This window comes from Balaenoptera physalus (assembly GCF_965194825.1).
Source record: "Balaenoptera physalus genome assembly, chromosome: 15".
Classification (NCBI taxonomy): Eukaryota; Metazoa; Chordata; class Mammalia; order Artiodactyla; family Balaenopteridae; genus Balaenoptera; species Balaenoptera physalus.
The window spans coordinates 59676006-59703565 of record NC_138894.1 but is presented as its reverse complement, the minus strand read 5'-3'; the positions used below and the strand labels follow the sequence as shown (position 1 = coordinate 59703565).

Below are 27560 nucleotides of genomic sequence, written 5' to 3'. Positions count from 1 at the left end.
TGAGTGATACAAATGTAAGGCCGTATTACTCATTAATATGTTGAATAGAGAACCCCGCTAAGGTTTGGGCTTGGTGAAGCTAAGCATAGACACAGATCGTCACTGTCACTCCTGTGCATGCACGCTTTTCCCAGCTGGGCTGGAGACTGCACATGTCCTCAGATGACGTAAGGAGCTGGGTTATCTGGAGCCCCAGATGGGCTATACCTATGGGGCTGCTTGGTAATTGGGTCTGCTGCTCTCTTCCCCAAGGCTGCCTGGGGCCTAGAAGGCCACCAGATAAGCATCTCCAGTGGGCCCCGAGCAGATTTGACCATTAGAGGGCCATGTTGGGTGGGCCCCAGACATTACTGTCAGCTCTGAATGCAGTCCAGGCCAGTCTTCAGGGGCACAGACCACCGGAGTGGGTCAGGGAGCTGGGGGCTTAGCCCCAGGGGAGGGGAGGTGGGGAGGTTGAGAAATGAGACGCTTCCCAGGATTCCTCCTTCAGGGCAGGGCTGAGTGAAAATATCTGTTCTTGTTTTAGCCACTCCAGCCCTCACCTCTTCTTTGTATCCCTTCTTTTAGGGCTTTTGATACACTAGTCTGGAGTATTAGTCTTATCTCTCAGTTGGGCTGTGCTCTCTTTCAGGGCAGAGACCAGACCTCTCACAGAGGTATGCATATTGATGCCTTTCCCCCTTGTGGAGTTCTGTCTGATCTGCCCAGTTTCTCCTGAATTTGCTAATGTAATTTCTTCCATTTTGACTGGCTAACTTTGATGCCCTTTCCTCTCCTATATAATATATAATCTATATAATAGATTCCCCTACGCATCACTACTGTCTTCGGCAAACATCAGAATATCCCAGAAAGCTGGCCAACACCACCCTCTTTTAAAATATTTTGCCACTCCTTTGGAATTGCCTTCAGAGCCAAAGACCATTCTTTTCAATACCTTCAATTGTGGCAAGGCCTTATCTTTGAGGGCATATTTTATTCTTTCAAACAACTGAGACCCATCCACAGCCAAGTCTGGTGACTAAAGGGGGTGGCTACACAGGATAATGTCGTTTGGGGTTTAAAATGATGTATGTTCTATGAAGTATTATGATTGACTTTCTTGTGTGACTCTGAGGTTCTTTCTAAAGGGCCTCCCAGAATACTTAGAGCAGTGGCCGTTTCACCAGAATAAAGTTTGTACCTTCCCCCGAGGTGGCTATTTTGAGGGGTAGCTGCCTTTTATGTGGCCTCGATTCAAGTCTGTCTCCTTATTTTTACCTCCCTCTTTCTGTCAGTTATAGCCTCTGGGACAGTGATGGCCACGTGAGCTCCTAGATAAATAACTGTTTGGTTTACGATGGTGACTCCAAATTTGCTGAGTGTGGACACAGTGCATGGTAGGGGGAGAGATGTGGTTAGGTTTAAGAAGTAGATCTGGGTTTCAGAACTCCAAAGACAGGTGATCACAGGCTCAGAAACCTTTTACTAAGCCCTCCAGGTGATTCTTCTGCAGGCCAAAGTTGAGATCCATTGCTCTGCAAAATTGGGACCAGTACCACTGCATAATTTAAATAAGGATCAGATGAGAATGTTTATGAACTGCACCTAGCCCCAGTGCTCAGTAAATATCAGTTTCCTTTTCCTTCCACCAAAAAAACAAAACAAAACAACACACACAAAAAAACAGCCTTTTTATTTTAAAGCTGACTGCTTTGCAACAGTGGTTCCCAGCCCTGGCTGCCCAGGAGAATCACATGGGAAGCTTCAAAACCCCTTAATAGGCTGCACCACAGGCCTATTAAATAGGACTCTCTGGGGGTAGGTGTAGACCCCAGGCATCAGTTTTTTGAGGCTTCTCTGATGATTGCTGTGAGCAGCCAAGATTGAGAAGCATCAGCTTTGGTTCTGCTCTAATTTATTTATTTACTTAAATTTATTTTATTTATTTATTTATTTTTGACTGTGTTGGGTCTTCGTTGCTGCGCGCAGGCTTTCTCTAGTTGCGGCGAGCGGGGGCTACTCCTCGTTGCGGTGTGTGGGCTTCTCATTGCGGTGGCTTCTCTCGTTGCGGAGCACGGGCTCTAGGCACGCGGGCTTCAGTAGTTGTGGCTCGCAGGCTCTAGAGCACAGGCTCAGTAGCTGTGGCGCACGGGCTTAGTTGCTCCACGGCATGTGGGATCTTCCCAGACCAGGGCTCGAATCTGCGTCCCCTGCGTTGTCAGGTTGATTCTTAACCACTGCGCCACCAGGGAAGTCCTGTTCTTCTCTAATTTAATCCATGAAGCAATCAACCCCTAGGTGTAGGGCAGCCCCTCGTCCTGATCTCTGGGACCTGAAGCTGGCACTTTCCTTCCTTCAGGCAGCCCTCGTGCAGCAGTGGCACAGCCTCAGTGAAGGGTCACAAAAGCCCCCTCCCCATTGCATTTGACCTTCATTTCATCCATTTACAGCCTTCTGCGAATTGGCACCAGCTTAGAATTTCACCACCAGCCAATAGACTGATCCAAGGTGGCTTAATTAGCTTTGGTCTTTCTCCTTAACCTGCTGAAATCCATTCTGCTTCTAAGCCTTTGAACCTTATAGGGAACAGGTGTATTGTTTTGATACCCTGATGGCCCACAGGCATTAGGCATGGGAGCCCTAATCACGCTAAAGATCAGGAGACTATGGCTAATTAAGCAAGCAACCCCATTGGTGCAGTGGGTGACATCTTGGGGGCCGCAAGCCAGGCTGGCCAAGAGCTGATAATGGTTCCATTACTGACGTCAGTAGGGATCCCTAAGCCAGGCTTAGAGCAATAACCCCAAAGTTAAGGAGAAATTTTTAAGATAATGAAGCTCTGGGCAAAGCGGTTTTTCCCTGGTTGAGTTATAGCATGTGCATGCTGAAGCTTTAGGACCGTCAGTTTTGTCTTATCTTTTGATTGGCTGCCTGGTCCCTAAATGGTTTTTTTCCCTTAGTTGGGATCAAGTGTTTCAGAATTTGAGTTTTTAACTTGGGGAGAATACGTATAAATTTGTGTATATGAAATGTCCCCCCAAAATGAGAGAGACCGCTTGTTCTCCACCTGTAGCTTGGAGAGAGACATTCACGCAGGCTGGACCTGCAGCTTTTACGGGGCACTGTGGAGTCACTTCGGATGGCACTGCACCACACGCCCAGCCTTGCGTGACGCAGGCTGCATCCTGCACCGATTCCCCTTCTTCCTACTCACACTCCATTTGAGCTCGGGTGTTGGTTCTTAATCCTACACCTAAGGCTCCAGGTCTTTTTCTGAGGAGAGTGGGTGCTCACTTAAGGGCAGCATCTCCCCCCCCAACCCCACCATGGAGTCTTTATGTCACTGGATCTTTTCCAAATCGTCACCCTTCTCTTCTTCCTGTAGTGTACATGGACATCCAGTTGGTGGGAAGGTGTCTAACACAGCCTGGTCCATGTTGAAGGTAGACAATAAATAGCAATTCCCTTGCTGCCAGGGGAAAACCTTTGATCTTGGACCCAGAAGAACTAGGTTTGAGACAATGTCTTTTAGCAAGTCACTCTACCTCTCTAAATCTCCACTTCTTCATCTATTAAATGGGGATAGGAGTTTCTATCTCTCAGGGGTTTTGTGAGACTCACATGAGATAAAGTGTAAAAAATGTGCTTTCTGCACCCCTCAAACACTGTAAGGTATTGCCACTTGTCCTTCTAAGATCAGCTGGACTCCTGCCTCACTGGGTAGCCTGCCCTGACCTTGTTTGCTGACATCAGCTTGTTTCTTATCTTAACCACCTATCGTGCTTATTGCCTGTGTTTATTTCTCTGGTTCATGGGCATGTTTCAAGTTGTTGGCTCCCCAAACAGACTGTGTACTCCTCGAGAACAAGGAACGTGCACCTCCTCCACAAGGTCCAGAACGGAGCTCAGTAAACACTTCTGGGCCCACCCGAGACACAGTCAACCAGGGCCACATTCATGTGGTGTGTTCCGTATACCACGTATTGTGCAGGAACCCCCTGTGGTCTCAGGAGGACCACCAAGAAAGACAGGAGCAGGGACTTTGTAGAAAGAGCAATTGGAATAAGAAATACATTTCTGAGTCTTTTCTGATGATCCGGAAAACTTAGATAAAATATCTTTTTACAAAAAACCAGAGAATTCTAATATGCCATGTCTAGAATTATCATTAAAAAAAAAATTCTGGTCTATTGCAGTGAATTCTAACACCCATCTAGGGAGAGAAAATAAGGCACAAGTACTTTAGGAAATAAAGCCTCGTTGACCTAAGAAGGGTCAGCTGCATTACCCAACAAACTGATCAAAATCAGCCTGACCAACAAATACACCTGCAGCCCTGAGACAGCATTGACTTGGCAATGAGCAGCTGTAGGGCCAAAGTCTGACTGTGACTAATGCTCAGATTAGCCCGGCAGTGGGATCATTACTATCTGTCTTGAGGGTTTCATTGGTGGAGAGCTTTCTAGTACTTCCAACCCTTCTACCCTCATCTCATTTGATCCTGACAAAGAAGACATGAGATGGCTCCCATTTCAGAGATGAGGCAATCAGGGCACCGAGAATGCATTTTCTTGTTCAACATCAGATAGCTGGATAGTGTGTGGCCAGCATGTTAAAACACCAGTCCTCCTAACTTCCCGTCCCCTGATCCGTTGGCTTGAGAGGCCCAACCTGTGGTAGATGGGGTGAGGAAGTCAACTGGGTGCATCAGTTAGGCCAAGGCAGGTCTCACCTTTACACTTAGCATTAATTATTCTTGTTCTTCCATGTTGCTAATTCAATATGGCAGCATTACACATGTTTGTCTGTTCTTCCCAGAGTCAACGTTAGACAGATATCTCTGGGCTGTGTCAAGGTTAACTAGATAATCCAATTAAAGTCATGCTGGTCCCAGAGCACAACTGCAAAAACAAGGTAGCTAAAGTGGAGCTCAGACTTTTAAACCAAGAGACTGCATGAGATTCTCAACCTTTCTTTTTCTAAATGTTAAAATGTTGCTGTTTCTTTATTTCTTGCTAAAGCCACTATCTCCTACTGTTAAGCAGTAGAAAGAGTATGTATTGGCCTGAGAAGAGATGGGTTCTAGCCCTAGCTCTGCCACTAATTAGCAGAACTGCCCTAAGTAAGTAACTTAACCTGGTCGGGCCTCAGTTTCCAGATCTGTGAAATGGGGACAACAGCAGTGCCTGCCTTGCCCATCTCATATGCAGGGGGTGAGGATGGAATTAGACAGGGAGGCACCCACGTGTCTCAGGACTTCTAAGTGTCTGCTCACTGACTGTACACCCTCCAAGAGCTTACGTAGGCACTTGCTTTGTGACCTTGAGAAGTTACGGATGATGTCTGAGCCTCAGTTCCCACGTGTGTAAATATGCTCACAATACCTACCATAATTGTGTTGTTAAGAGGATTATAATGAGGTAATATACGTAAGGTTCTCGGTGCAGCACCCGACACAAAAGTGGGTGTCAATAAACATTTGTGTGGCCAAGGGAATGTAGTAGGAGCCAAATCTCAAAGGCCATTGGCAGACAGAGCACCGACTCCAGACGGCCTTTTCCTTCCCTGGCTCTTCCTCTCTGTCTGCTCTTCCACTTCAAAGAAGGGGCAATGGCAAAGGAAAGCGCTGTGCATGCAGACATTGATGTAAATGTCACATCGATGTAAATGTGCTGGTATCTCTTTCACCCAGGAGACCTTCTCTAGAGGCCCCTAACGGCTGGTCATGCGTTCATGATGCTTCTGTTGGGGAGCACGACGGTTGTGCTGGAGAGTGGAATCCAGTGTCCTAAAGACGCTGGCTCTCATGACACGCAGGTGTGATGGGTACAGTTGTAGCATCCTGTCCCCTTCCCGCCCTCCCTTCCTGGGCCAGGATGCGTGCAAACCTCGAACAACTGCTTTCGCTCCACAATCAGAGGTCAGGATTAAAATGCAAATGAGAGGGACTAGTATACAAACTGCCACTACAGGCCGGAGCAAGAGCAGAATGATCCTAAGGGCAGGTTCTGAAGGCGTGGGGTGCAGGGACGAGAGTTCTGAGGGCTGGAAGTCAGGCGCAGAGGAGGAAACGGGAGTTGGGTAAAGGAAACAGAAAAGGCAGATAGGACAAGAAAAACAATTTCACTCATTTCACAATTTTTCTGAAGGTTCTTCCTGACCATCAGCAGCTGTTGGAGTTTCCTCCTGCAGTCTGAGTCTATGATGCTTGATCCATCCAAGGAGCTGGTGGTTATGTTTTTCTAAAATGAAGCATGTGGTAAAGTCAAAACAGTGCCTCTGCCCCACATCTTGGCGGTTTGAGAGGCGGCGTGTCAACATTCCGGGAATCCCAAAATACTGAATTTTCAGTCCAGATAACAGGCTGCAAAGCCAAACAAAAGGAGAAGCAGCCCCTGGTTTTGGAAGTCTCAGGAGAGAGGATAGACAGAGCAAGCTGGAGCGGGTTGGGTGAGGCCTTGAGAGCCGTGAACTGCATTGGACACCTTTTTAAAAAAAGAAAGACAAACTTGTTTATTAAACAAGCAATATAGATTTTTTTTTATAGAAACATAAGAAAATACAGAGAAGCACTAAGAAAAAAATTCCTCCTAACCTCACTGACCTGACACTGTAACACTTTTGAGGCTGGGGAGGCAGGACATCATTGATGGAGAAGAGCCTGGATTCTGGGGCCCAGCTGCCTGGTGCAAAGCCCCACTTCCCCATTTACCTGCGGAGAGGCTGCAGGTGAATTACAGCAGTCTCCCCTTATCCACAGTTTCACTTTCTATGGTTTCAGTTCCCCACAGGCAACTCCAGTCTGAATATATTAAATGGAAAATTCTAGAAATAAGCAATTCATAGGTTTTAAGTCTCATGCCATTCTGAATAACATGATGAAGTGTCCCAACATCCCATTCAGGACATGAATCATCCCTTTGTCCAGCGTATTTGTGCTGTATACACTACCTGCCCATTAGTAAAGGAAAAAACATAGTACAGGTAGGGTTCGGTAGTATCCACGGGGTCAGGCAATCCACTGGGAGGCTTGGAATGAATCCCCCGTGGATAAAGGGGGACTACTGTACTTAGTCTCTATGGACCCGTTTCCTCATCTGTAAATTAGGGGTAATAATAACAACTACTTCCAAGGGTAGTTGTGAGAATTAAAGAAGCCAGTGCAGTAGTGCTTAAGACAGTCCCTGGAACATAATAAGTACCATATACATGATAGCTGTAAGAATAACAGTTATTTATTATATTTCTAGACTTTTTCCTATATAAGTGTTATGTATAATACATTTCCATGAAAATAGGATTATACTGTACTCTTTTGTAACATTTTTACTCTCATGATTATCTTTTCATGAATATATTTGTTATTGATATTAGCTAACATTGACTGCTTAGCATTGGGATAGGCCTGGCACTAAAGACTTTACAGAAGTTGAGGGCTTCCCTGGTGGCGCAGTGGTTAAGAATCCACCTGCCAATGCAGGGGGCACAGGCTTGAGCCCTGGTCTGGGAAGATCCCACATGCCGCAGCGCAACTAAACCCGTGCACAACTACTGAGCTTGCGCTCTAGAGCCCGCGAGCCACAACTACTGAGCCTGCGTGCCACAACTACTGAAGCCCACGCACCTAGAGCCCGTGCTCCACCAACAAGAGAAGCCACCGCAATGAGAAGCCGCGCACCGCAACGAAGAGTAGCCCCCGCTCGCCGCAACTAGAGAAAGCCCGCATGCAGCAACGAAGACCCAACACAGCCAAAAATAAATAAATGAAAAATAAATAAATTTATATTAAAAAAAAGATTTTACTGAAGTTATCATATTCAATCCTCACATTAACTCTGTGGGGCAAGTACTGTATTACCACTTTACAGATGAGAAAACTGAGGCTAATCAGGTTAAATAATATAAATGTACAGAGCTGGCGAGTGGCCCTCTGTCCTGCAAGGAGAAGGAAGATGAGGCCTGCTGGTAGCCTGTCCTGGCAGGATTAAAGAGGAATCGTGTTTGTGCTCAGTCCTTTTTAACCCTCAGCAGGTGTGCACGTCGGGACATCAGACTGACAGGTGTCTGGCTGACGGTTCTTGGGCTCTAGTGGCATTTTCGATTTTTACGGTGGAAATCACTCTCTGATACGAAATGGGATCTAAGGTCCAGTACTGGGCTTCATTGTCTCTAAGAGCATTTTATCCAGCAGCAGATCTTCATCTTGTTCTCCAGAGGCTTTGACACAGCCATCTGGGCCATGGCCACAGCTTCCTCACCCTTCCCTCTCCGTCCCTGGGCATTCACCTCAGTCCCCAGATAGCCCTGGACCAGGTCCCAGGCATTGCCAGTGGATTGATTCAATCGGCAAGGCTTTGCTCAAACCCCACCCGTGTGAAGCCCTGTTGTGGTCTCCACGGCATGCAGGAGGGGAAGGCGGCTGAGAAGACACAAGATGCGTGAAGGCAGAACTGACTCCCCGCGGCTCCGGTGACTGGCGTGAGCCCGCGGCAGCTCATCGGGAGGGTCTGGCTGTGCCGTGGGTGGGGAGTCCCGGGGATGTCGTGACCAGGGGTGTGATGGGATGACAGTGACGTGCTAGAGACTAACCCCTGCCTCTTGATGTAGGAGCAGCTCGGAGAGGAGGAAGGAGAAGTCCCGAGATGCTGCCAGGTGCCGGCGGAGCAAGGAGACGGAGGTCTTCTACGAGCTGGCCCACGAGCTGCCCCTGCCTCACAGCGTGAGCTCCCACCTGGACAAGGCCTCCATCATGCGGCTGGCCATCAGCTTCCTGCGTACACACAAGCTCCTGTCCTCAGGTGAGGCTGCGGCCCCCGGGCCCCTTCCCCACGTGTCCTCGCACGCAGGAGGCGCCACTGGGCCAGAGTTGGAAGGCCACTGGCACAGAGGGAAGGTCTTCCTCCCCAGGAACGCCCACTCTGCAAACCTTCCACCCATAGAAACGCTGTCATTGGCGCTTTGTTCTCTTTCGTTGAATGTCTTTCCAGCAGTGGCCTTTGCAGTGAATACAGCCACGGGCTGAAGAGCAAGGGCAGGACCAGCGGAGTGCTTGGAAGCTGAGGGGACAGAGAGGGCTGGGAGAATGAGAGCAGCTTTTGCTGGCTCCCCAGTTCCCGTGCTCTGGCTGTCAGACCCACACTCCAGTCTAGGGTGAAGGAAGCCTTAGGAAGCATCTTAGTGCTTATCCGCCGGCCACTTTCTCCAAAAGCAGAGATGTGCCCATAGGATCTTTCCCTCTTACTAGCCAGGATGCCAGGCAAAGTATTCAGTGTCTCTGCTCTTAGTTTCCTCATCTGTTAAAAGGGGTTAAAATGCTTACTGCATGGGGTGTCTTTAAGCATTAACTGAGAGAACGTCTGTAAAGCACCAGACCCAGCCACGCTACTCACACCGGGGAGCCCCTGACAGGTAATAGTCTCCCCTCAGGACCAACTAATTCTCACCTCCCCTGATAACCTCTGCAAGTCTCAAGTTCACAAAACTTTTTTTTCCCCTCAGAGTTCACCTTCTTCAAAATACCATTTCTTGTTAGTCCTGACCAGAAAGAGGTGGCCTGGGGATTCTGCCAGTGTCAGATCTGATGCGACAGTCCCCTCTAGTCTGCCAGTTTCTTAACAAAACCAGGCAGTGGGCAGTGCCCCTCCGCACCCCACCTGGCTGTGGCACTGCAGGTGGCAGCATCCAAGGTGGTGAGCGGAGGAGGGAGGGCAAGGGAAGGTTCTCTTGTGCTGGCTTTTCAGTGTTCCTGAGTGAGCCGTGTGCCTTGGAGTGCGGTTGACTCTGCCATCCTGTTATGAAGTGGCTATTCTGGGAAAGAAACCCAGAGCAGAGGGAATCCAGTGTGAGGCGGGGAGGCCAGACCGGCATGTGCTATTCTGGGCCCTGGAGCACAGGAAGGATATGGGGGGAAGACTTTCAGAAAGTAGGATGACAGCTCAGTGGGTCCAAGGGTTGGAGGGCTAACCCTGGACTGCAAATCTAAAGAGTCTCAAGAAAGAGCAGACAGGAGGGAGAGAACCCAGGGCGAAGACTTGCTCTATCAATACTTTGAAAGAAACAGTGCAAGGCAATGGCAGACTTGTCATCCTAGATGCTACAGGAAGAGGGAACTATGGGCTGAAGTATAAGAAAGGCTTGGAGATGCCATCGCAGGACACGTGTGTACTTCTTTCCTTTAAAGAAGCTTGTCCTCCAGGACAGGTGAGGGCAGTGTCCGGTAGTGTTGGAATCATCTTTACATCTGCACAGAGTAGGGAGTGGAGGACTTAATGACTAGACGGAGACCCCTTCCCCACACCCAGAAGCATCTCACCTTCCGTGTTACAATACTTGGGATTCTACTCTTAGACACTGATTTCTTTGGGTTCGTCGCTGCTTCCTTCCACCACCACCACCCCTGTTCCTCCACCAGCAGGGAGCCCCGAAAGGAGTAATACATCAATCCTGGGATATCTCTCTGATTGAATTTGGACTTGTAGGATGTTTCCCCTCATTTCACAGATGATGAGAAGTGAGGCACAGCAAAGTTAAGGTTGCTCCAAGTCACACATTTAGCACCTGGAGTTCAAGTCCTTTTGAATCCATGGGAAGAGAGACATGGAGGGCAGGAGCATTCTGCAAACCTGGTCAGGCAAAGATGTCGATGAGGGCTGAGGACTGGGGGAAGGGGAGGGTTCTCCCTTGGAGGAGGAACCAAAGTTAAACAGAGTCACCAGGGGCTAGCCCTGAGCATTGGGGTCTGCAGGAGGTCCTCACACACTCAGTGACTGTTTCTACCCTTGCTCTTGGTGCACGGCCTTGGTTTCCGAGCTCTCCCATGCATAACCGTCCCCCTCAGTGGTTCAGGGTTGGCTTGGACAGGACACATATTGGAGGCTCTGAGCACATCTGCCTGCATGTGTGCTGGCGTGAACCCCTTGTGTGCCAGATATGCCCAGGGAGATAGGACCAGAGTGGCCACAGTGAGACATCAACATGTCCCCTCCCAGGGCGGTTGCAAGTATGGGAGCAAAGTTGCCTGTGCTCTGGCTGGGCTTGGCCCTGGACTGACCAGAGCCCTCAGTGTGTCACTTCTGGTCCTCTCGGTCCCAGGGAAAGAAATGACAGAAAAGGATAAAAAGTGTCCACATTTGGCCATCTGGTCCAGGCGTCCTTGAAGGAGCAGTTCTCATAAAACATGCTTCACCTGGGGGAGGAGGAGATGGGATGGCTTTCTGTACCTTCTCTTCCAGGCTGCTGCCACACATTCTTTAGACCAATTGTTATCGTTTTTAGGAATTGTATGCGAGACAGGATCTTGTTCTTTTTAAATCACATTTTGCTTCTTCAAAACATGCAATGCAGAGAAAAGGAGTTCAGGATTTGTGGACAGTTGGACCTGCCCTGGAACCTCAGTCAGGCTGCCTTCCTTCTCTGCAGCCTTGTGAAAACCTCTTGACTACCTCTGAGCTTTACTTTCTCATCTGCACAAAGAGGATACCAGTACTTACCGTGGACATTGGATATGAAAGCCCTTTTCCTCTTGCCTGCCACATATGGGCTCTCAGTAAGTTATAACTTAAGAGATAAAACTTACTATGAACAAGCAAATTGATTTATAATAAGAGTAGTCTTCTGGAAAAAATGACGTAAATGAAAACCCAGTGTAAACCCTTACTGTCCTCTTACCACCTTCTAGCAATTTCTAGCAAAATGCAGAGTTGCCAAGCTTTCCCAAGTCAAAACAAACCACAGATCCATTATTGAAGCATTTCTAACAAAGGTGAGTGCCGATGTTGGCTCACTTTATGATAGGAAATAGCTGGTTGCATACCTCAGAGTTCAAAAGGCTAAAAAAGACCAGGTTTTGCTTTAGAAAAGTTTCTTCTTTACTTAGTAACACGTTTCCCTTTGATTTTCACAGTAGGCTGTTCTGTGTGGGAATGTTGGAGAGGAAACCTCAACGCTGAGAAATTCAGGCTGGGAGTCTGGGCGGCCGATTGAGATTTGTATCACAGGAAGCAAACTGAAACAATAGCTTTATGATATTAGCTTCCACGCTGGGCCGAGAACAGAACACACTCTGACGGGAACATCAGTGGAAATACCACTTGATTGTCTTAAATCCTCTTTCAAGAGGAGCTCCGCAAACTGTAACCAGATGAGGTTCACTCCTGCATTCGGATGGCCTTAAACACTGGTAGATGTGCAGAGTTGGCTTTTCACTATAAAATTGATTTTTGGCTTCCCCCATACTCATGTGAGGTAAAATCAAATTCATTTTACATGAGAGCTAGAGGTCAATGTGCAGCAAGCTTTCTAAGACAAATGTCAGGTTTATTATTAATTCATTGGCATTTGCTTAGTGAAGACATCAGTCTTAATAAGAGATTATGATTTCCTCGTCTCTAGACTACTAAGGGAAAGACATTAAAATGTGGGACAAGTGATTTTAGTTTTCTGCCGTGACCTTTTCATGCAGGAAAGAGTGAGACCAGAGGGAAAATTGTGGAGGCAGATATGGTTTCTGGTGCCCTGTTAGGTCCCCCGTTCGGACTTCTTTTCCCAGGCTTTCACCTCTACTTTTTTTTTTTTTTTTTACTGTCTCACCCCCTTGCCCCACTCACCCTCCAAACCAAGGCCTTTTTTTGTCCTGTTTGGTGAAGAGCTGAGAGGCTGATTCATGCTAGGATGTTAATGGCTGAGAGCAGCTAATCGTACAATCTCTTCTAGAGATGCTTTGTTCAGATCATTTCCTTAACTTAAACCAAAAAAGTCTGGTCAATCAGCAGGTGTGTACTGACCCCAGCCCAGCGTGACATCTTATGAAGGGTAACACAGAGAGGGTGAGATAGGATAGTAAGTTATGCACAGAATAAAGAAATGAATTTCTAATGGTGGACTTTCAAAGCCCTTTGGGAGGCCTGCAAGGTCAGATAAAACACAGTGCCTTCTGCCAAAGATGTGAGGGTAGCCCAGGCCTACTACCAGGCAATGGTGGAGTTTAAAGGTGGGGCTAATGACCCAGTAAGTGATTCAGAAATAGTTTCCTCATGGCTTGACTGGGTCTGCTTTTGCAGTCAGCACACCCAGGGCCGGGTGTAGTTGTGGGTCTGTGGGCCAGAGGGAAGAATTGGTGTAAAAGGAAAGCCCTTTCGTTGATAACTACCCAGGGACACATCTGCACAGCACATCTGCACCAGGAGGATCACATCAGGGTGGTTCGAAGACCAGTCAAAACACTCCTGGAACTTCTCAGACTAGGAACAGAGGTAAAATAACCCTGGTGAAATAAAAATGCACCCTGACCAGCAGCCCTGGGATGATCTGGTCCCAGAGGCCCGGTCAGGAGCGTTTGCCCTGCCACCCTTCCCGCTCGCCCCAGACACCCAGCTCCTGCTGCCCCTCGGGTCCCGTCCCCCCTCCACCCCCCGCGTGGTGCTGCCTGAAGGAAATGCGCGGTGCTCCGGAAAAAGTGCTCCGAAACCTCAGCCCGCGCATATCCTGGCTGTGGGGAGTCATCAAAGCCTGTTTACCGGGGCTATTTTTAGCATTAAAGAACCTTGTTGTGCTCCTGGGCCCAGCATGCTGCATCTCTGCAGAGTGCCTCTGATCTGCATGACCCACCTCTCTTCTTTGGGGTCAGACCCTGAAGGGTCCTGGGAAGCAAGTAACTGAGACCTGGAGCCCAAGGCAATTTAAAGACCCTGCTGAGGGTTTATGGAGCACCTACTGTGGGTCCCTCTTTATTCGGCACCAAGGGTTTCTTCTGGATTGTTGTGCAGCCTTACGGCGGTTTATCTTTCTCTTCCCCACCAGTCTGTAGATTCCTTGAGGGAAAGGATGCTCTTACACCTGACTTTCCCTAGGACAGGACTGAGCATCTAGTAAGCGTCACCTGTTGACAGATGACCTGACTGATTTCCTGCTTCGTGCCCAGCATGGGGCAGACATGTAGCAGGAGCGCAATATCTACGTAGTGAGTGAGGGAATTTTCTGTGTGCTTAGCACTGAGTCAGAGATTAATGATCCAATCAGAAGATATGCTCCCGAGAAAGAGCAGGGGAAAAGGTAGAGCCGTCTTCAGCCGGATGATGTGCCTGAGCCCCTGGCCCCTCCGGTGAAGGGCTGCATCTGGCCCCGCAGTTTCCACCCTCAGCTCCAAGCTGACAGCACGCTGGCCAGGTTCCGTCCGAAGCCCCCAGGAGGATAGGCAGGTGCTGCGAGAGCACAGCCTTCCACAGAGGAAAGAGGCCTTGCTGTCCCAGGGTTCCTGGGGGCCGGCCTGCTGGCTTCCTGGCCCCCCAGCCGTTGTGACTTCAGTTCCAAGCTGTTCTGTTTCCATTCGTGGGCCCTGTGCACCCCTCTCCCTCCCTCCTGGAGGCCAGCTGGCCAGCTGCTACAGCCAATTTCGCCACCTCCTGGAAGCAAGTGTACTGGGCACGGATGGAAACCAGTTTGGCTGTGGCGGAACTGTTAAAAAACAGGAAATTTTAAGCAGAACTATTTCCTCTGGGCCTAGTTAACCCAAATAGGGTTGTCTTGGGATTACTCCAGATTTTGAAGTCAGTGTTGCCACTGAGATCAAAGACATTGAAGAGAAGAAAATCTCAATAGGCCAGAAATCACAGGGCTGGCCTCTGCTGCCTGGAGAAGGTGCTCACCTCTCTGGTGTGATTTTTAACAGTGCTGAAAACCTCTCCTCACCCATCCCCCAAATAGGTCACCACCTGCCAAACTTGGTTGATTTTCCCGGCATTAGGGTCACTCGTAGGACCTTGAGTTAAGGCAGTGATTCTCCACCTGTGGTCTTAGGGCCACCAGCATCCACATCACGTGAGAACTTGTTAGAAAAGCACATTCTCAGCCCCCAACCTGAGACCTACTGACTCAGGAACTCTGGGCAGGGGGCACATCCAGGGTGGGCACCATGACTGTGTGGTCCTGCACAGAAGGGCCCTGGTATGGTTTAATGTTTCAACAAGAGGCCCCACAGTCTTACTTTGCACTGGGCTCGGAAATCCTTGTTTTAGCAAGTTTTCTTGGTGGTTCTGGTGCACGCTCCAATTTGAAAGCACTGAGTCAAGTCATGGTCTCTCCTGAAGCCCTTGTTTAAATATAGGTGTTAACCCAGAGCGCGAACATTGGCCGAGGCACCACCCACACCTGGAACTGTGGTTCACTATCATCAGTTCAGCTAACCAGTTAGTTGGCAGGCACCCGAAGCAGGGATCAAGTGTGGGTGTGTGTGTGGTAAAAAGGCCATTCCCAGACTGTCTCCCCTCCCATAGGCTAGCCACCTGAATCAGGTTATGAAGAGGAAAGAATGTCCCTCATTTCATTCTACCATTTTAGCAAAACAGAGGGAAGTCACTAGGCTACTACTCTGTACGGCCCAACTCTTGGCTCTAAAGGCTGGCCTGTCCCTAGGCAGCATCAGAGACCTCGGCACATTCACTGATCCTGTGTCCTGAAGGTGGATGGTCCACAGTGGTGCCACTGAGGCCCCTTGGTAGGAACATCTCCTAGTTTGGATTTGTTCTTCTTGAGGAATAACAGCATATGGCCCAGAGCTTAAATTTAGGAGCTCAGGGGGAAAGAGAAAAGAGAACCAAATAAATCCAGTGCCCTTGCAGAAAGGCCCTTGAACCTCATTTCACAGCATCCATGTGTCCCTTGCCAAGTGGCCCATAAATGCATTGCATTTTACATTCCCTAGAACAGTCTCAATTTGAAAGACTCCTTTTTTAGTTAAGTGAATGTTAACTTTTATAGGTGACACATTATTCTCTAATCCTCTTGTTCTGTAAATTAAGGGAGGCATACTTGGCTTGATGTTTGTACTGGATGAATACAAATTTTTATAAGTAAATGTATATTTGGAGTTAAATAATGAGCTAGGAGAAGCAGGGCTGAAATAAAGTCTGTGGTCTGAGCCATAACAGCCAACCGTCTGGGGCCTGAGAGCTTTATTTGTTGGGACAAGAGCTGAGTCTACCTTTTGCAAATAGCAGAGGTATACTTCATAGGCCAGGGCTCCTCAAAGTGGTTGGCTGGGGAGTGGATGCCTTCCCAGGTTGCCCCTGGCAACCACCTCTGCAGCCTGCCACTAGCACAGCAGCCTCCTCATGTGGCTTCACGCCTCTGGTCCTCACTCCAAACCGCGTTGCACACCATTGCCAGATGAATCTCCCCAAAGCAGTGGTCTGAGATGCCACTGCTCCAGGCCACTGGACCCACCTCATGAGGCCAGTCGATAAGTCTGGGAAATGGGCCCTCCTCTTCAGCCAGGTGGACCTGTTCTCCGTCCCTGGAGGGAGCTTTCTCTGGGCTCTGCCACCTCCATGCTTTCCAGTGCCGGCCCAACCCACTAGGCCTAGAAAGCCCTTCTTTCATTTAACAGAGTGAGATCCCTGTTTTTCATGCGTGTCTTCAAATGCACTTCTTTAAACAGTTGTCTCTGACCACCCCAGAGCGACCCCCTCTTCCTATGAACCCTTCAGCACTTACTGTCTATATGCCTCTTGGGTGCCCAATTCTGTCAACCTGAATTTTTTACTTAGATTTGTGTCTCTGTGTGCCACGCAGCCCCCGTCCAGGTTTTGAGCAATCTGAAGGCAGTGACAGTGTCATAGAGGGGCAGAAGGGAGAGAGAATTCATGACAGTTGGTACGTTTTAGGCATTTTACATACGTATTTAATCCTTACAACTCAAAGAGATGGGAATTATTATCTCCATTTAGCTGATGAGGAAACTAATATTCAAAGAGGTTGTGACTTACTCAGAGTCATAATAGCCTAATAGGAGGAATAGTCCAAAGCCTATGAATGGTTGCGAGTGTGGCTTCTGGATTCAGCTGCCTGAGTCCACTAGCTACAACCTTTATAACCTTGGGCAAATGACTTAACCTCTCCAGTCCTCATCTGTAAGATGAGACAAAAAAATAGTACTTGCCCACAGGTGTCTTGAAGATTATATAGCATGCTCAGTGCAGTACCTGATATGCTGTCACTGTTCAACATCCATTAGGGAAAATTATTGTTCTGACTACTCCTGTAACTGCCTTTGCATCTGTGACCACTACTGCTGCCACTGCCACTGGTACCACACGTATGTGGCCACAACAACCGTACTGCCCGCAAAGCTCCTGTCAGGGTGTCCTCTGTGCAGTGGTGTTCATCAAATGCCTGCCGCTTGAGCCTGTGGTGGGCACTTAGATGGTTGGCAGTGTGCGTTTCCAGAAAAATCCACGTAATGCCTTTGAGCCATCCCTGGCAGACATCCGTCCATGCCAGTCACATCTGCTTTAGCACATTGATGCAAGCCGTCCAACCCCTGTCTCTTTCCAGTTTGCTCTGAAAATGAGCCTGAAGCTGAGGCTGACCAGCAGATGGACAACTTGTACCTGAAAGCCTTGGAGGGCTTCATTGCCGTCGTGACCCAAGACGGCGACATGATCTTTCTGTCGGAAAACATCAGCAAGTTCATGGGACTCACACAGGTGACACCCTCCTCTGGCTCTTTCAGAAAGGGAAAACGTTTCCACTTGGGGGTAGAAATTAGTGGAAGGTTCTGATCACATCCCTCCTGAGCTCTCCTTGCATGTGCCCACCCTGCTTCTCTCTGATTTCAAGCCTCAGACCTCAGGAACACACTGAGAACCCCTGGTGGACGGCTCTGCCGACTGGGTTAACAGACCCACCCTTGTGAATCACATCGTCGTGAACTCTGTTACACCGGTGTGTCTGTGGACCTGTGGAGTGGAATATGAGAAGACCTGATTTAGCCTCCTCCCTCTCTCCAAATATGAAAGGGGGCCCAGCTTCCTCTTGGAGACCTCTTCTTCAGTGTTAGAAATAATGAAGCCCAACCTTGTTTTTGAAACAGGTGGAGCTAACAGGACACAGTATCTTTGACTTCACTCATCCCTGTGACCATGAGGAGATCCGTGAGAACCTGAGTCTCAAAAATGGTAACGTATTCTTCATGGCGTTTCTTTCCTTTTCACACCACCTGGGAGGGGATCTGCCTTACCTTTGTCTACACATGTAGGATGGTTGGAGCATGGCCATCATGATCCAGAAAAAACTGACATCCATAAAAAACCCAGCAGAGCCTAGGAGATGAGATCGAGGGCCCTGGAAGGACCTAGTACTCAGAAGGATCTCTTGCTGGCTCTTCCTGGGGCCTGATGTCACACTCCTAGGGCACTCCTTCAGGTTAGGACGCTGTCTCCAGAAGGTTTCATCACCTGAGCATCCAGCATCTCTGCCAAATGACACCACCCAAACCAATCAGCTCATCTGTGCCAAAATGTTCATGGGAACTGTTGTGGTTGTCCCTAAGACAGTTGTGTAACAGACTGCCCCAAACATAGTGGCTTAAACAGTACTTTTATTAGCTCTCATGAGTCTGCGGGTTCTGTGGGTGGTTCTTTTGCCCCGTGTAATGTCAGGAGGCTGGACTTGGTGGGATGACCAGAGGGCTCACCCACACCTCTGGGACCCTGTGGCCGGTAGCTGGAGGCTGGGGCTCGGCTGGGATGCCGGCACGGCTGGACCTCCCTCTCACTCCGTGAGGTATCGGAGCCTCTCCCTCTCCACATGGGGTCTCCAGGGTAGCCAGACTTCTTACACGGCAGCTCAGGGTTCCCCCAAAGTGCAAAAGTAGAAGCTGCCAGGCTCTCCGAAGGCTTAGTCCTGGAACTGGTACAGCACCACTCTGCCCCATCCTGCTGTTAGAGTGAGTTACAGGCCAGCCCCATTCACTGTGGGAGGGAACTACAGGAGGCCCTGAATACTAGGAGATGTGGCTCATTGGGACCACCTTTAGAGACTAGCTACGCCGGGAGCCAAGGAAGGAATCTGGCCTCCTGGTGATAAGAAATGGGACAGGTAGTTTTTGATGGAGAAGAGATTTATAAGGTCTCATGCACTGCACCCTCCCTGTGGGGCCTCCAGCAGATGCCAGTGGATTGAAGGGCCTATACAAGCAGAAAGCACTTTGCAGTGACAATCAGAGCTTGCTGCTTCATCTCTTGTAACTGGGGACAGTCAAGCAAAAGCACAGATGGGCATATTGTCAAGTGGACTGAAGCTTTGAGAAGAAGGAGACTTAATGACTTTCAAGGTCCCTTCTGAACCTCAGAGTCGATCTCTGCCCTGGGCAGATTGTGCCCGAGTCTAGACATCCCCTTTTCTGTCTCTCACCTGTCACTGCCATGGAGTGTGTGCTTGTCCAACCTGAATGACAGAGGCAGTGGTATCAAGCCTGCAAGGTTTTGCTCTTACTACCGCACATGCTGCAAAAGCAGACACTTCATTGGCCCACTTCTACCCTTGTTACAGACAGAGCCTGCAAAGCGCAGGATTACCACCACCTCCACCCACCCCACCACGGCCTCCCTGCCCAGCGCCTCTGCTCTCCCTCCCGAAGGCCACCTGTCTCCGGGCGTACACAGGCTGGGGAGCACTCTGGGCTGTTCACTGTCTTCTCTGTGCCGCTGAGAAACTCTTGTTTGGTTCTGTGAGGAAGGGGCTGCTAGAGCTTCTGAATCCCTTTCTGAAACAGGTGCTGGAACCCCGAGAAAACCAAAAAGTCTCTTTATTTCTTCTCTACTCTGGAAACCCTTGGACCCTTGGGTTCTCAGTCTTAGTTCAACCTCTGACCCTAGTCTCAATCTGATCATGTGACCTGAACCGAGTCACTTCATTGCTCTGTTCCTGGGAGTCTTTCTTTTCAAAGTGACAGTATTGAACCAGGCAAAGTCTAGGACCTTCCAGCTTCCAAGTGCCATGATTCAGCAGGACTCTACTCTGTTGATCCGAGTAGAACTTTAGATCTCTTGGTCTCTGTGTTGAGGACTTGGGATCCAAATCAGTGAATCAGCAAAGCCTTTGAAGGTGCTGACCTGAATGATCTGTAGGCACAGGGTTAGTGCAAGCACCCAGAGAAAGATAAGGCTGGTTGTGGAAGGCTTTGAAGGCCAGGAATTGGGCCTCGATCCTCTTCCTTGTAGACAGAGGGGAGCTGGTGGAAGTTTCGGGGCAGAGGTGGAGTAATCTGGTTGGAGCTGTGTTTAGAAAGATTAACCAAATGGCAGAATGGGGAAAACTCAGAAGTTAACAGGTCTGGAGGCCACGGCCCTAACCCATGTCACAGCCACAAATGAGTCCCTCCAGCCCGCTTCTGAGCACCTGAGCCGGTGCTGGTGCTGTGTCCAGGCCCCAAGATACAGGAATGTCTCATGATGTGCAAACCCCACTTGTGGGAATTAGAATTGTAGGAAGAAACATAATTGCATATGGGAGAGATGGTTTTATAATCATGATGGAGGAATATTCTCTCTTTAAAAAAAAAAAATTCACCATCTGGTCTATTACTTAGTGGGCTCTCGTAGGGATGTTTAAGATAAATTCAAAGGTGCCACAATTCATTCAACACACAGTGATTTGGGGCTGTGTCACCCAAATAAGTCACAGCCCCCTGGGGGTTCAGGTGCAGAAGCTGGTGGCCATGCCAGAGGGAGGGGTGTGATTATTTGAAACAAGGCTCTGGGTTGTTCTGAGATGCTGGGCAGGGGGCAGGAGTGTACCTTGGAAGGTCCAGGATGGCAGAATTTAGACGTGGACAGGGGGGTCAGCTGGCACTTACTGCGTTCATCACTTTTTATTTTTTTTAAACAAAAAGTGGGAGAGGTTCTGAATGGCCAGGCTATTTGGAGACTATAAGGAAGGAAGCAATCTTGTTTGTCTTGGTGATTTATTTAATTCTGGCTGAGAAAGGATATGATCTGTGTTGAGTTAATCCTCAAGGTGAACTTGCTCACCACAGGGGATTTGGACCAGCAGTCTCTCTTGAGCCTTGACCTGTGTCACTTCAGGGAGAAGCAAATGGTGCAGGATCCTGAAGGCAGCCATTACAGGTTGAAACTAGGGCCCTGGAGGGGCAGGACTGAAGAAAAGACACGAGTGTCTAAGGGACATTTCCAACCCAAGAGGCTTATCCCCTTGGAGTAATTGTGGTCTCGCCCAGACTGTCCCTTGGAATTCCGTCTACAGAACCTGGGCCCGCCCCGGGAGAGGTTTGCTGAGATCACGGCCGATGGTCACTCATCACCTGGCCGCTCTGGAGTGCGAGGTGCAGTGGGAGATAACACACTGGAACAGCCCCGACCCTTCAGCAGTGGGAGACAGGCTGGAGATGAGCGAGCCTTGGTCCACAGCCAGGGTGGCACGGAGCATTCAGGGCAGGCTGCGCGTGCTCAGAGAGCCGCTCCTCGGGGAACACACACACACACACGTGTTGCCCTGAAAAACTGCCCCCCCTCTGAATACAAACACGAGACTTCAGCTGGCTCCCCTACCCTTCCCTATCCAGGCTCTGGTTTTGGGAAGAAAAGCAAAGACATGTCCACAGAGCGGGACTTCTTCATGAGGATGAAGTGCACAGTCACCAACAGAGGCCGCACCGTCAACCTCAAGTCGGCCACCTGGAAGGTAGGACGTCAGGCCTGGGTTGGAGTCCCGAGTGCACCCCCCCCCACCCCCGCCCCTGGCTCTCGGCTCCACGTCTGACCCTCCGCGGCTGGTCTCCAGGTCCTGCACTGCACGGGCCAGGTGAAGGTCTACAACAACTGCCCCCCTCACAGCAGTCTCTGCGGCTGCAAGGAGCCGCTGCTGTCCTGCCTCATCATCATGTGTGAGCCCATCCAGCACCCGTCCCACATGGACATCCCCCTGGACAGCAAGACCTTCCTGAGCCGCCACAGCATGGACATGAAGTTCACCTACTGTGACGACAGGTGGGCCTCGCGGGGCGCGCGCGTATGCGTGTGTGCGCGTGTGTGTGTGTGTGTGTGCGCGCCTGTGGTCGGGGTGTGGGTCTGCGGCATTAATGTTGTATTGCTGGGTGCAGGTCACTGTTGCACCCCATCAGTGCCACCAAGGGGTTCCTCATACCATATTGGGCTATCCCCTGTTGTCACAGCAGAGCTGATCTGGGGTGCCGCTGCTGTCGTGGTGGATCGCGGTGGTGTGTACATATTCCTCCACATATGTGTCAGGCTCCTAGGAAATCTCCAGGCCACTCTCCCTCCCCAGGAGACGAGGGTCTAGAGATCTCCATTAGCATCCCCAATTCAGAGGCCAGCTGGGAGCTTTGGTTTCTGGCCTGGAAGCTGCCCTACAGTCGCGTGGCTTCTGTGTGTTCTTTTCAATGAATGAGCTCTTTCCTCGGCCTTTGCTCCTCCTGTGTCACCTCCATTCCAGGTACTGTCCAGTCTACTTTGGAAGGCTTTTCAAGGAAGGGAACTCAGCCAGACCCTAACCCCCAAAGCCAGGCCTGACTGGAGATTCTCTTAGGAGAGAACGTAGTGGTTAAGAGCCTTGATTCAGTGAGACGGCCTAAGTTCCAATCCAATAGGAAGTGTTCAGTGTTAGCTGTGGTCCTCACCCTAAATTGCTTCTTTATTAGAGTAGTTGAAAGAGCACCTAAGGCTGCACATGTAATCCATGTCACTCTAGTTTCAGCTTGAGGAGAGGCTCGAAACAGGTGGGGAAGAGGCTTGGATTGCTGTGGAAGGGGCGGGAGGGATGGCTCTGACTGCCCCCTGCCTGTCCTCTGCCCTCCCCTCTGTGCCTGGGCATTGGGAACATGGGCGGATCGGGAGGTGGAAAGAGGAAGACAGGGAAGGATAGATGCCGTGGGCAGTGGCTGCCATCAGAGAGGGAAGGACAGGCCAGGAGCAGTGGCTGGGCCGGGCAGGCCTGGCTCCAGGAGCTGCCACTGCAGCCTGCTGACTAGTGCATGACCAGAGGTGGCCTTCAGGGATCTCGCCACCTGACCCCAATTTCAGCAGTGTCCAGAGTCACCACGTTTGTCCAGAGTTATAGTTTTTGTGGCAGCTCTTTGCTGCTCCAACCTCTCCCCTCTCACCTTCTAGGGTTTCTCCAGAAACCCTGAGATCTCAGCTTCCCCTTCTCTACAATGCAGATGAGAATACTGTCTGCACCTGTTTCACAGGATCAGTGTACGATGAGATGATGGCTATGGAAGCGCTTTGAAAACCACAAACCCCGTAACTGATGGGAGGCTTTTTGTTCCTGCTGATGTCTTGCTGCCTGTTTTTGCCCTCCCCCAAAGCTAGTCTCCCCACTAAACTCAAGGGGCCAAGACCACTTCTGGAGGCATGTAGAGGCTGGGGGCCTGGAAGAAGGAGAGACCCACCAGCAGGAAACTGCCTCAACTTCCCAGCCAGCAGGAAGCCAAAGACCCCAGGAGAGAGCTCCTGCTCAGTGCCCCCCAGGCCTGCCCACCTTTCTCTCTTCTGCTGGATGTCCCATGGGTGTCTGGATTTCTTCATGGTGCGGCCCTGCTTTCCAGGCTCAGCTGAGTTTCTCTCCCCTGATTCTAGACTGACCTGGTGTTGGCTGGTGCCACTCCACATTTAAGAACTTTTGTAAAAGTGTCCTTGAGTCACTCCTGTCCCCAGAGTGCTGGATTCAAGGCTCTTGGAGGTAGTGCGTAGTTCCAGATGTAGAAAGAAGCGCTCTAACCTCATAGGGAGAAAATGTCACGTGTGAAGACTTGTGTCCTGAAACTTTGACACAGTCAGTGTTTATCATGGCTGTTCAGATTGTCATTTTTGTGATACAAGGATAATTAGAGAGAGAGATTATTCCAAAGGCAGGCACCTGAGAAATCCATGCTGTGTGTAAGGTTATTTCTCAGAGGTAGTCTTTGTATTCCAAGAACCATCCTGGGCAGAAGATACAGTTTTGTTTTTGTTTTAATTATTAATTAATTAATTAATTTTTTTGGCTGTGTTGGATCTTCGTTTCTGTGCGATGGCTTTCTCTAGTTGCGGCAAGCAGGGGCCACTCTTCATCGCGGTGCGTGGGCCTTTCACTGTCACGGCCTCTCTTGTTGCGGGGCACAGGCTCCAGACGCGCAGGCTCAGTAGTTGTGGCTCATGGACCTAGTTGCTCCGTGGCATGTGGGATCTTCCCAGACCAGGGCTCGAACCCGTGTCCCCTGCTTTGGCAGGCAGATTCTCAACCACTGCGCCACCAGGGAAGCCCGAAGATACAGTTTTGTAATGTGCACCCCTCTCCGTAATCTTCTGAGACAAGAGAAATTCTGCCGCGTAGCCCGCGTGTCTCCAGCTTCGAGGTGGGGTGGGGCGGTGCGGTGCTCCGCATGCCTTAGCCTTGGAGTGGCTGGAGCAGTGCAGGCAGTGAAAGCTGCGTGTGAAGCACAGCCCTAATGTGACCCCAGAAGTGCTGGGAAAACCCTACTGTCCTAGAAAATCACTCCTCATCCCTAGGTAACAGAAAAGAAGGATTTTTTTTTTTTTAACTTAAGACTTTGATCCTTGTTAATGTGAAGGGAAAAAAATCCTCTGGAAAGGGTAATTTGAAGTTATCCCTCATTCATTATCTTGTTTTGAATGAAATTCAGGTCATTTCTTGAAAGCATCTAACCTTTGGGTAAAAGGAAGAGGGGACAATAACATGAGCAATTGGGTGCCTAAGAGTGGAGAAGACCCTCTTCCCAGGAAGGGGAGGGGCCCTGCACTGACTTCTTAGTTTGGTTCAGGGCTGGTAGGCAGAGTCAATCCTGGCTTGACGGAACCTGTGATTTAGGGCTTTGTGACTCAGAGTGTGGAGGGTGATATTGCTTATAAGGTTTGCTAGACACATTGCACTTTCAGCAGAATCTTGCCTTTCAAGAAACCTAATTACATGGCCCAAACTCTGAATTCAGAGGTGCTGGAAAGATGGATGCAGAGGCATCTAAAGACACAGAATGCTGTGCCACACAGAAGTTGTGTTTAACGGATTAGCAGATTAGTTAACAAGGGCACAGACATGGCTTAGACAGTTTATAAAGTGACTGTTTTAAGTCCTTAATACCTACGTGTTATTTCTCAATTGCCTTGATGAAGACTAGGATTTTTTGGTTTTGGTAGCTTGTCTTGTTTACACTTTTTGTATTGGGATGGGGAAGGATATACACATATTCATACTCTCTCGCTCTTGCTCTCTCTCTGTCACACACACACACACACACACACACACACACACACACACACACCTCTTCCAAGATCAATGCTTCAAAAACCCACACTTACATATCATAGCAGGGTGGGGTGGGGGGCATTCCATTTTAATCAGGGAATTCACTAGATTTAATGACATCTGGCACACATGAGGGGCTGCGATTTCCCATAAAGGGGATTATTTTCCCAATGGGAAAGTTAGGAAGAATCTGATGAAAATGTAAGGCAAGTAGAACCCACAAAATCACTTTTGAGGCTGTTTGGTACTTTTTCTTAGATGTATTGAGACCATAGACATAAACAAACAAAAAAAGAGAAGGATCATGGAGAAAAAGGGGAGAACAGAGAGGAAAGGAGGGGGAGCGACAAATAAAATAGAAAAGAGTACTCTAATCTTGTGTTTAAGTCTCAGGTTTACAAAATCAACTGAACCTGAAACAACTTATTCTGAAACATCTGAAGTTGAATAAAGGAATGCAGATGATTCAAAATGCATTCATCCTGCTCCTCTTAACAGAGGGTCAGAGGACCATGTCAAGTCCTGTATTAATGATCTGAAACAGCAAATACTGTTAGAAGTGAATTCTATAACAATTTATATGTCAGTCACACTTATGTGTATATACAGTCAATTGCTGTAATAGGGGGAGTAAAGTTGAGTAGCAGGTTTAAAGAAGAATATCCTGATTATCAGTGTAATGGATGATCTCGTCTCCATTTACAATTCAGATAGAGGTGTTATACTCTGTCTCCTAAAATGAGCAGCCAATTAATGAACTGTTATTTATTGAGCATCTGCTATATATCTAACCCAGTGCCAGAGACTAATTATATCAAAGAAGAAAAGAGATGATTCCTGATCTCCAAGAGTTTGGAGTTTGAGACATGAGCAACTTAATGAACCATTCCCCCAAAAGGAAGACAAAAATTGTTCTCAAGTAGTTTAACTTTAAAACGGGGGTGGTTCTGGGACTTCCCTGGTGGTGCAGTGGTTAAGAATCGGCCTACCAATGCAGGGGACACGGGTTTGATCCCTGGTCCGGGAAGATCCCACATGCCGCAGAGCAACCAAGCCCGTGCGCCACAACTACTGAGCCTGTGCTCTAGAGCCTGCGAGCCACAACTACTGAGTCCGTGCGCTGCAACTACTGAGCCCATGCACCGCAACTACTGAAGCCCATGTGCTCTAGGGCCCGTGTTCTGCAACTACTGAGCCCGCGTGCGGCAACTACTGAAGCCCAGGTGCCTAGAGCCCATGCTTCACAACAAGAGAAGCCACCGCAATGAGAAGCCCACGCACCACAACAAAGAGTAGCCCCTGCTCATCGCAACTAGAGAAAGCCCGCATGCGGCAACGAAGACCCAATGCAGCCAAAAAATAAATTAAAATTAAAATAAAAAAAAAATAAAATAAAATGGGGTCGTTCTTACATTCACGTGGAGGCGCCATCTAGTGGAGAAAGAGAATAACTGCGAAAGAAGCCAAACCATCAAGGAGAGTGGGGCAAATCTATAATGCATATAATCCCACTGTGATTTTGTGTGTTTTATGAGTCTTCCTGTATGTTAGAAATAAATTATAAAAGCAAATTATGTGGATGAGAGAAGTATCACTGGGGGAAAAGTTATCATAATAGTAAAATTTTCAAATTAACAAGGAGGGTCCTGTAATTTTTACAGATAAAGAATTTGAGGGCAACCCTGTTTTGTCATTGGGTTAAGGCAGCGTAGGGTGTAATAATATCAGGAGTTACAGTTTGATAAGTTAAGATGCCTGCATTTCAAATTCTGTGGATCAAATCTGCGGTGAATTCTTTTTATACGAAGAAGTTGGTAGTAGTGACAATGATAAAAGTGAGGAGATAGTTGAGGATTGTAAAGAGGCTGTCAATAACATTATAGAGTCATGAGTTATAAAACACATCAAAACACCTGAAAAGCAACAGTATTAAAGTCGGAGAAGAAAATAGACTGACTTCGGGCAAATTAATAGTAAAAGATTATATACTTTCATTGTGTACTGAGATACATTTAACAAATTATTTTACTTTTTTTTAGAGGATAAGTGGCATCTTTAATTCAAAGTGATCTTTCAGACTGATATATTACATGTCATTTTTAGTTTCGTATTTAGTGTATTCTAAATATTTTTGCAGACATACACAGTAGTCTTTCTTTACCTATCTTATGTAAGACGGTATAGTGCGTTTCTTTAAATCCCTGAGTTAGAAGAAACTTTAAATGCTCTCCTTGTGCATCTGTGTCTTCTCCAAATGACGATGTTCTGAAATCAGCCCTAAGAAAGTTTGAACAGATTTATGAGAAGTGCTTGTATATCATCCTGTCTAATCTGCTTGAAATACTCCTTGGAAGAGGCAGCTCTACAAGTCCTCTTTGGAATTTATTTCAAAGTGTAATAGACCTCACAATTCAAAAATTATTCCTCTGCATGATCTGCTTCTCTCCTGCTACAATTCAAGGCAAATTTCCCCTTCCTGCTTGTGGGTTTCAAGGTAATGAAAGGCAGCTGTAGCATTT

At 48.6% G+C, this 27560-nt stretch overlaps 1 protein-coding gene across 2 annotated transcripts in view; it reads left to right on the top strand.

Moving 5' to 3' along the window:
* EPAS1 (endothelial PAS domain protein 1) overlaps positions 1–27560 on the top strand; it is an 88735-nt gene that overhangs the window by 39944 nt on the left and 21231 nt on the right. For both annotated transcript variants that reach the window (XM_082427706.1, XM_082427707.1), the window contains exons 2-6: positions 8590–8780; positions 17311–17462; positions 17849–17933; positions 21341–21459; positions 21559–21764. In XM_082427706.1, the coding sequence (XP_082283832.1) occupies positions 8590–8780; positions 17311–17462; positions 17849–17933; positions 21341–21459; positions 21559–21764 (753 nt within the window). The remainder of the gene's footprint in view (positions 1–8589; positions 8781–17310; positions 17463–17848; positions 17934–21340; positions 21460–21558; positions 21765–27560) is intronic.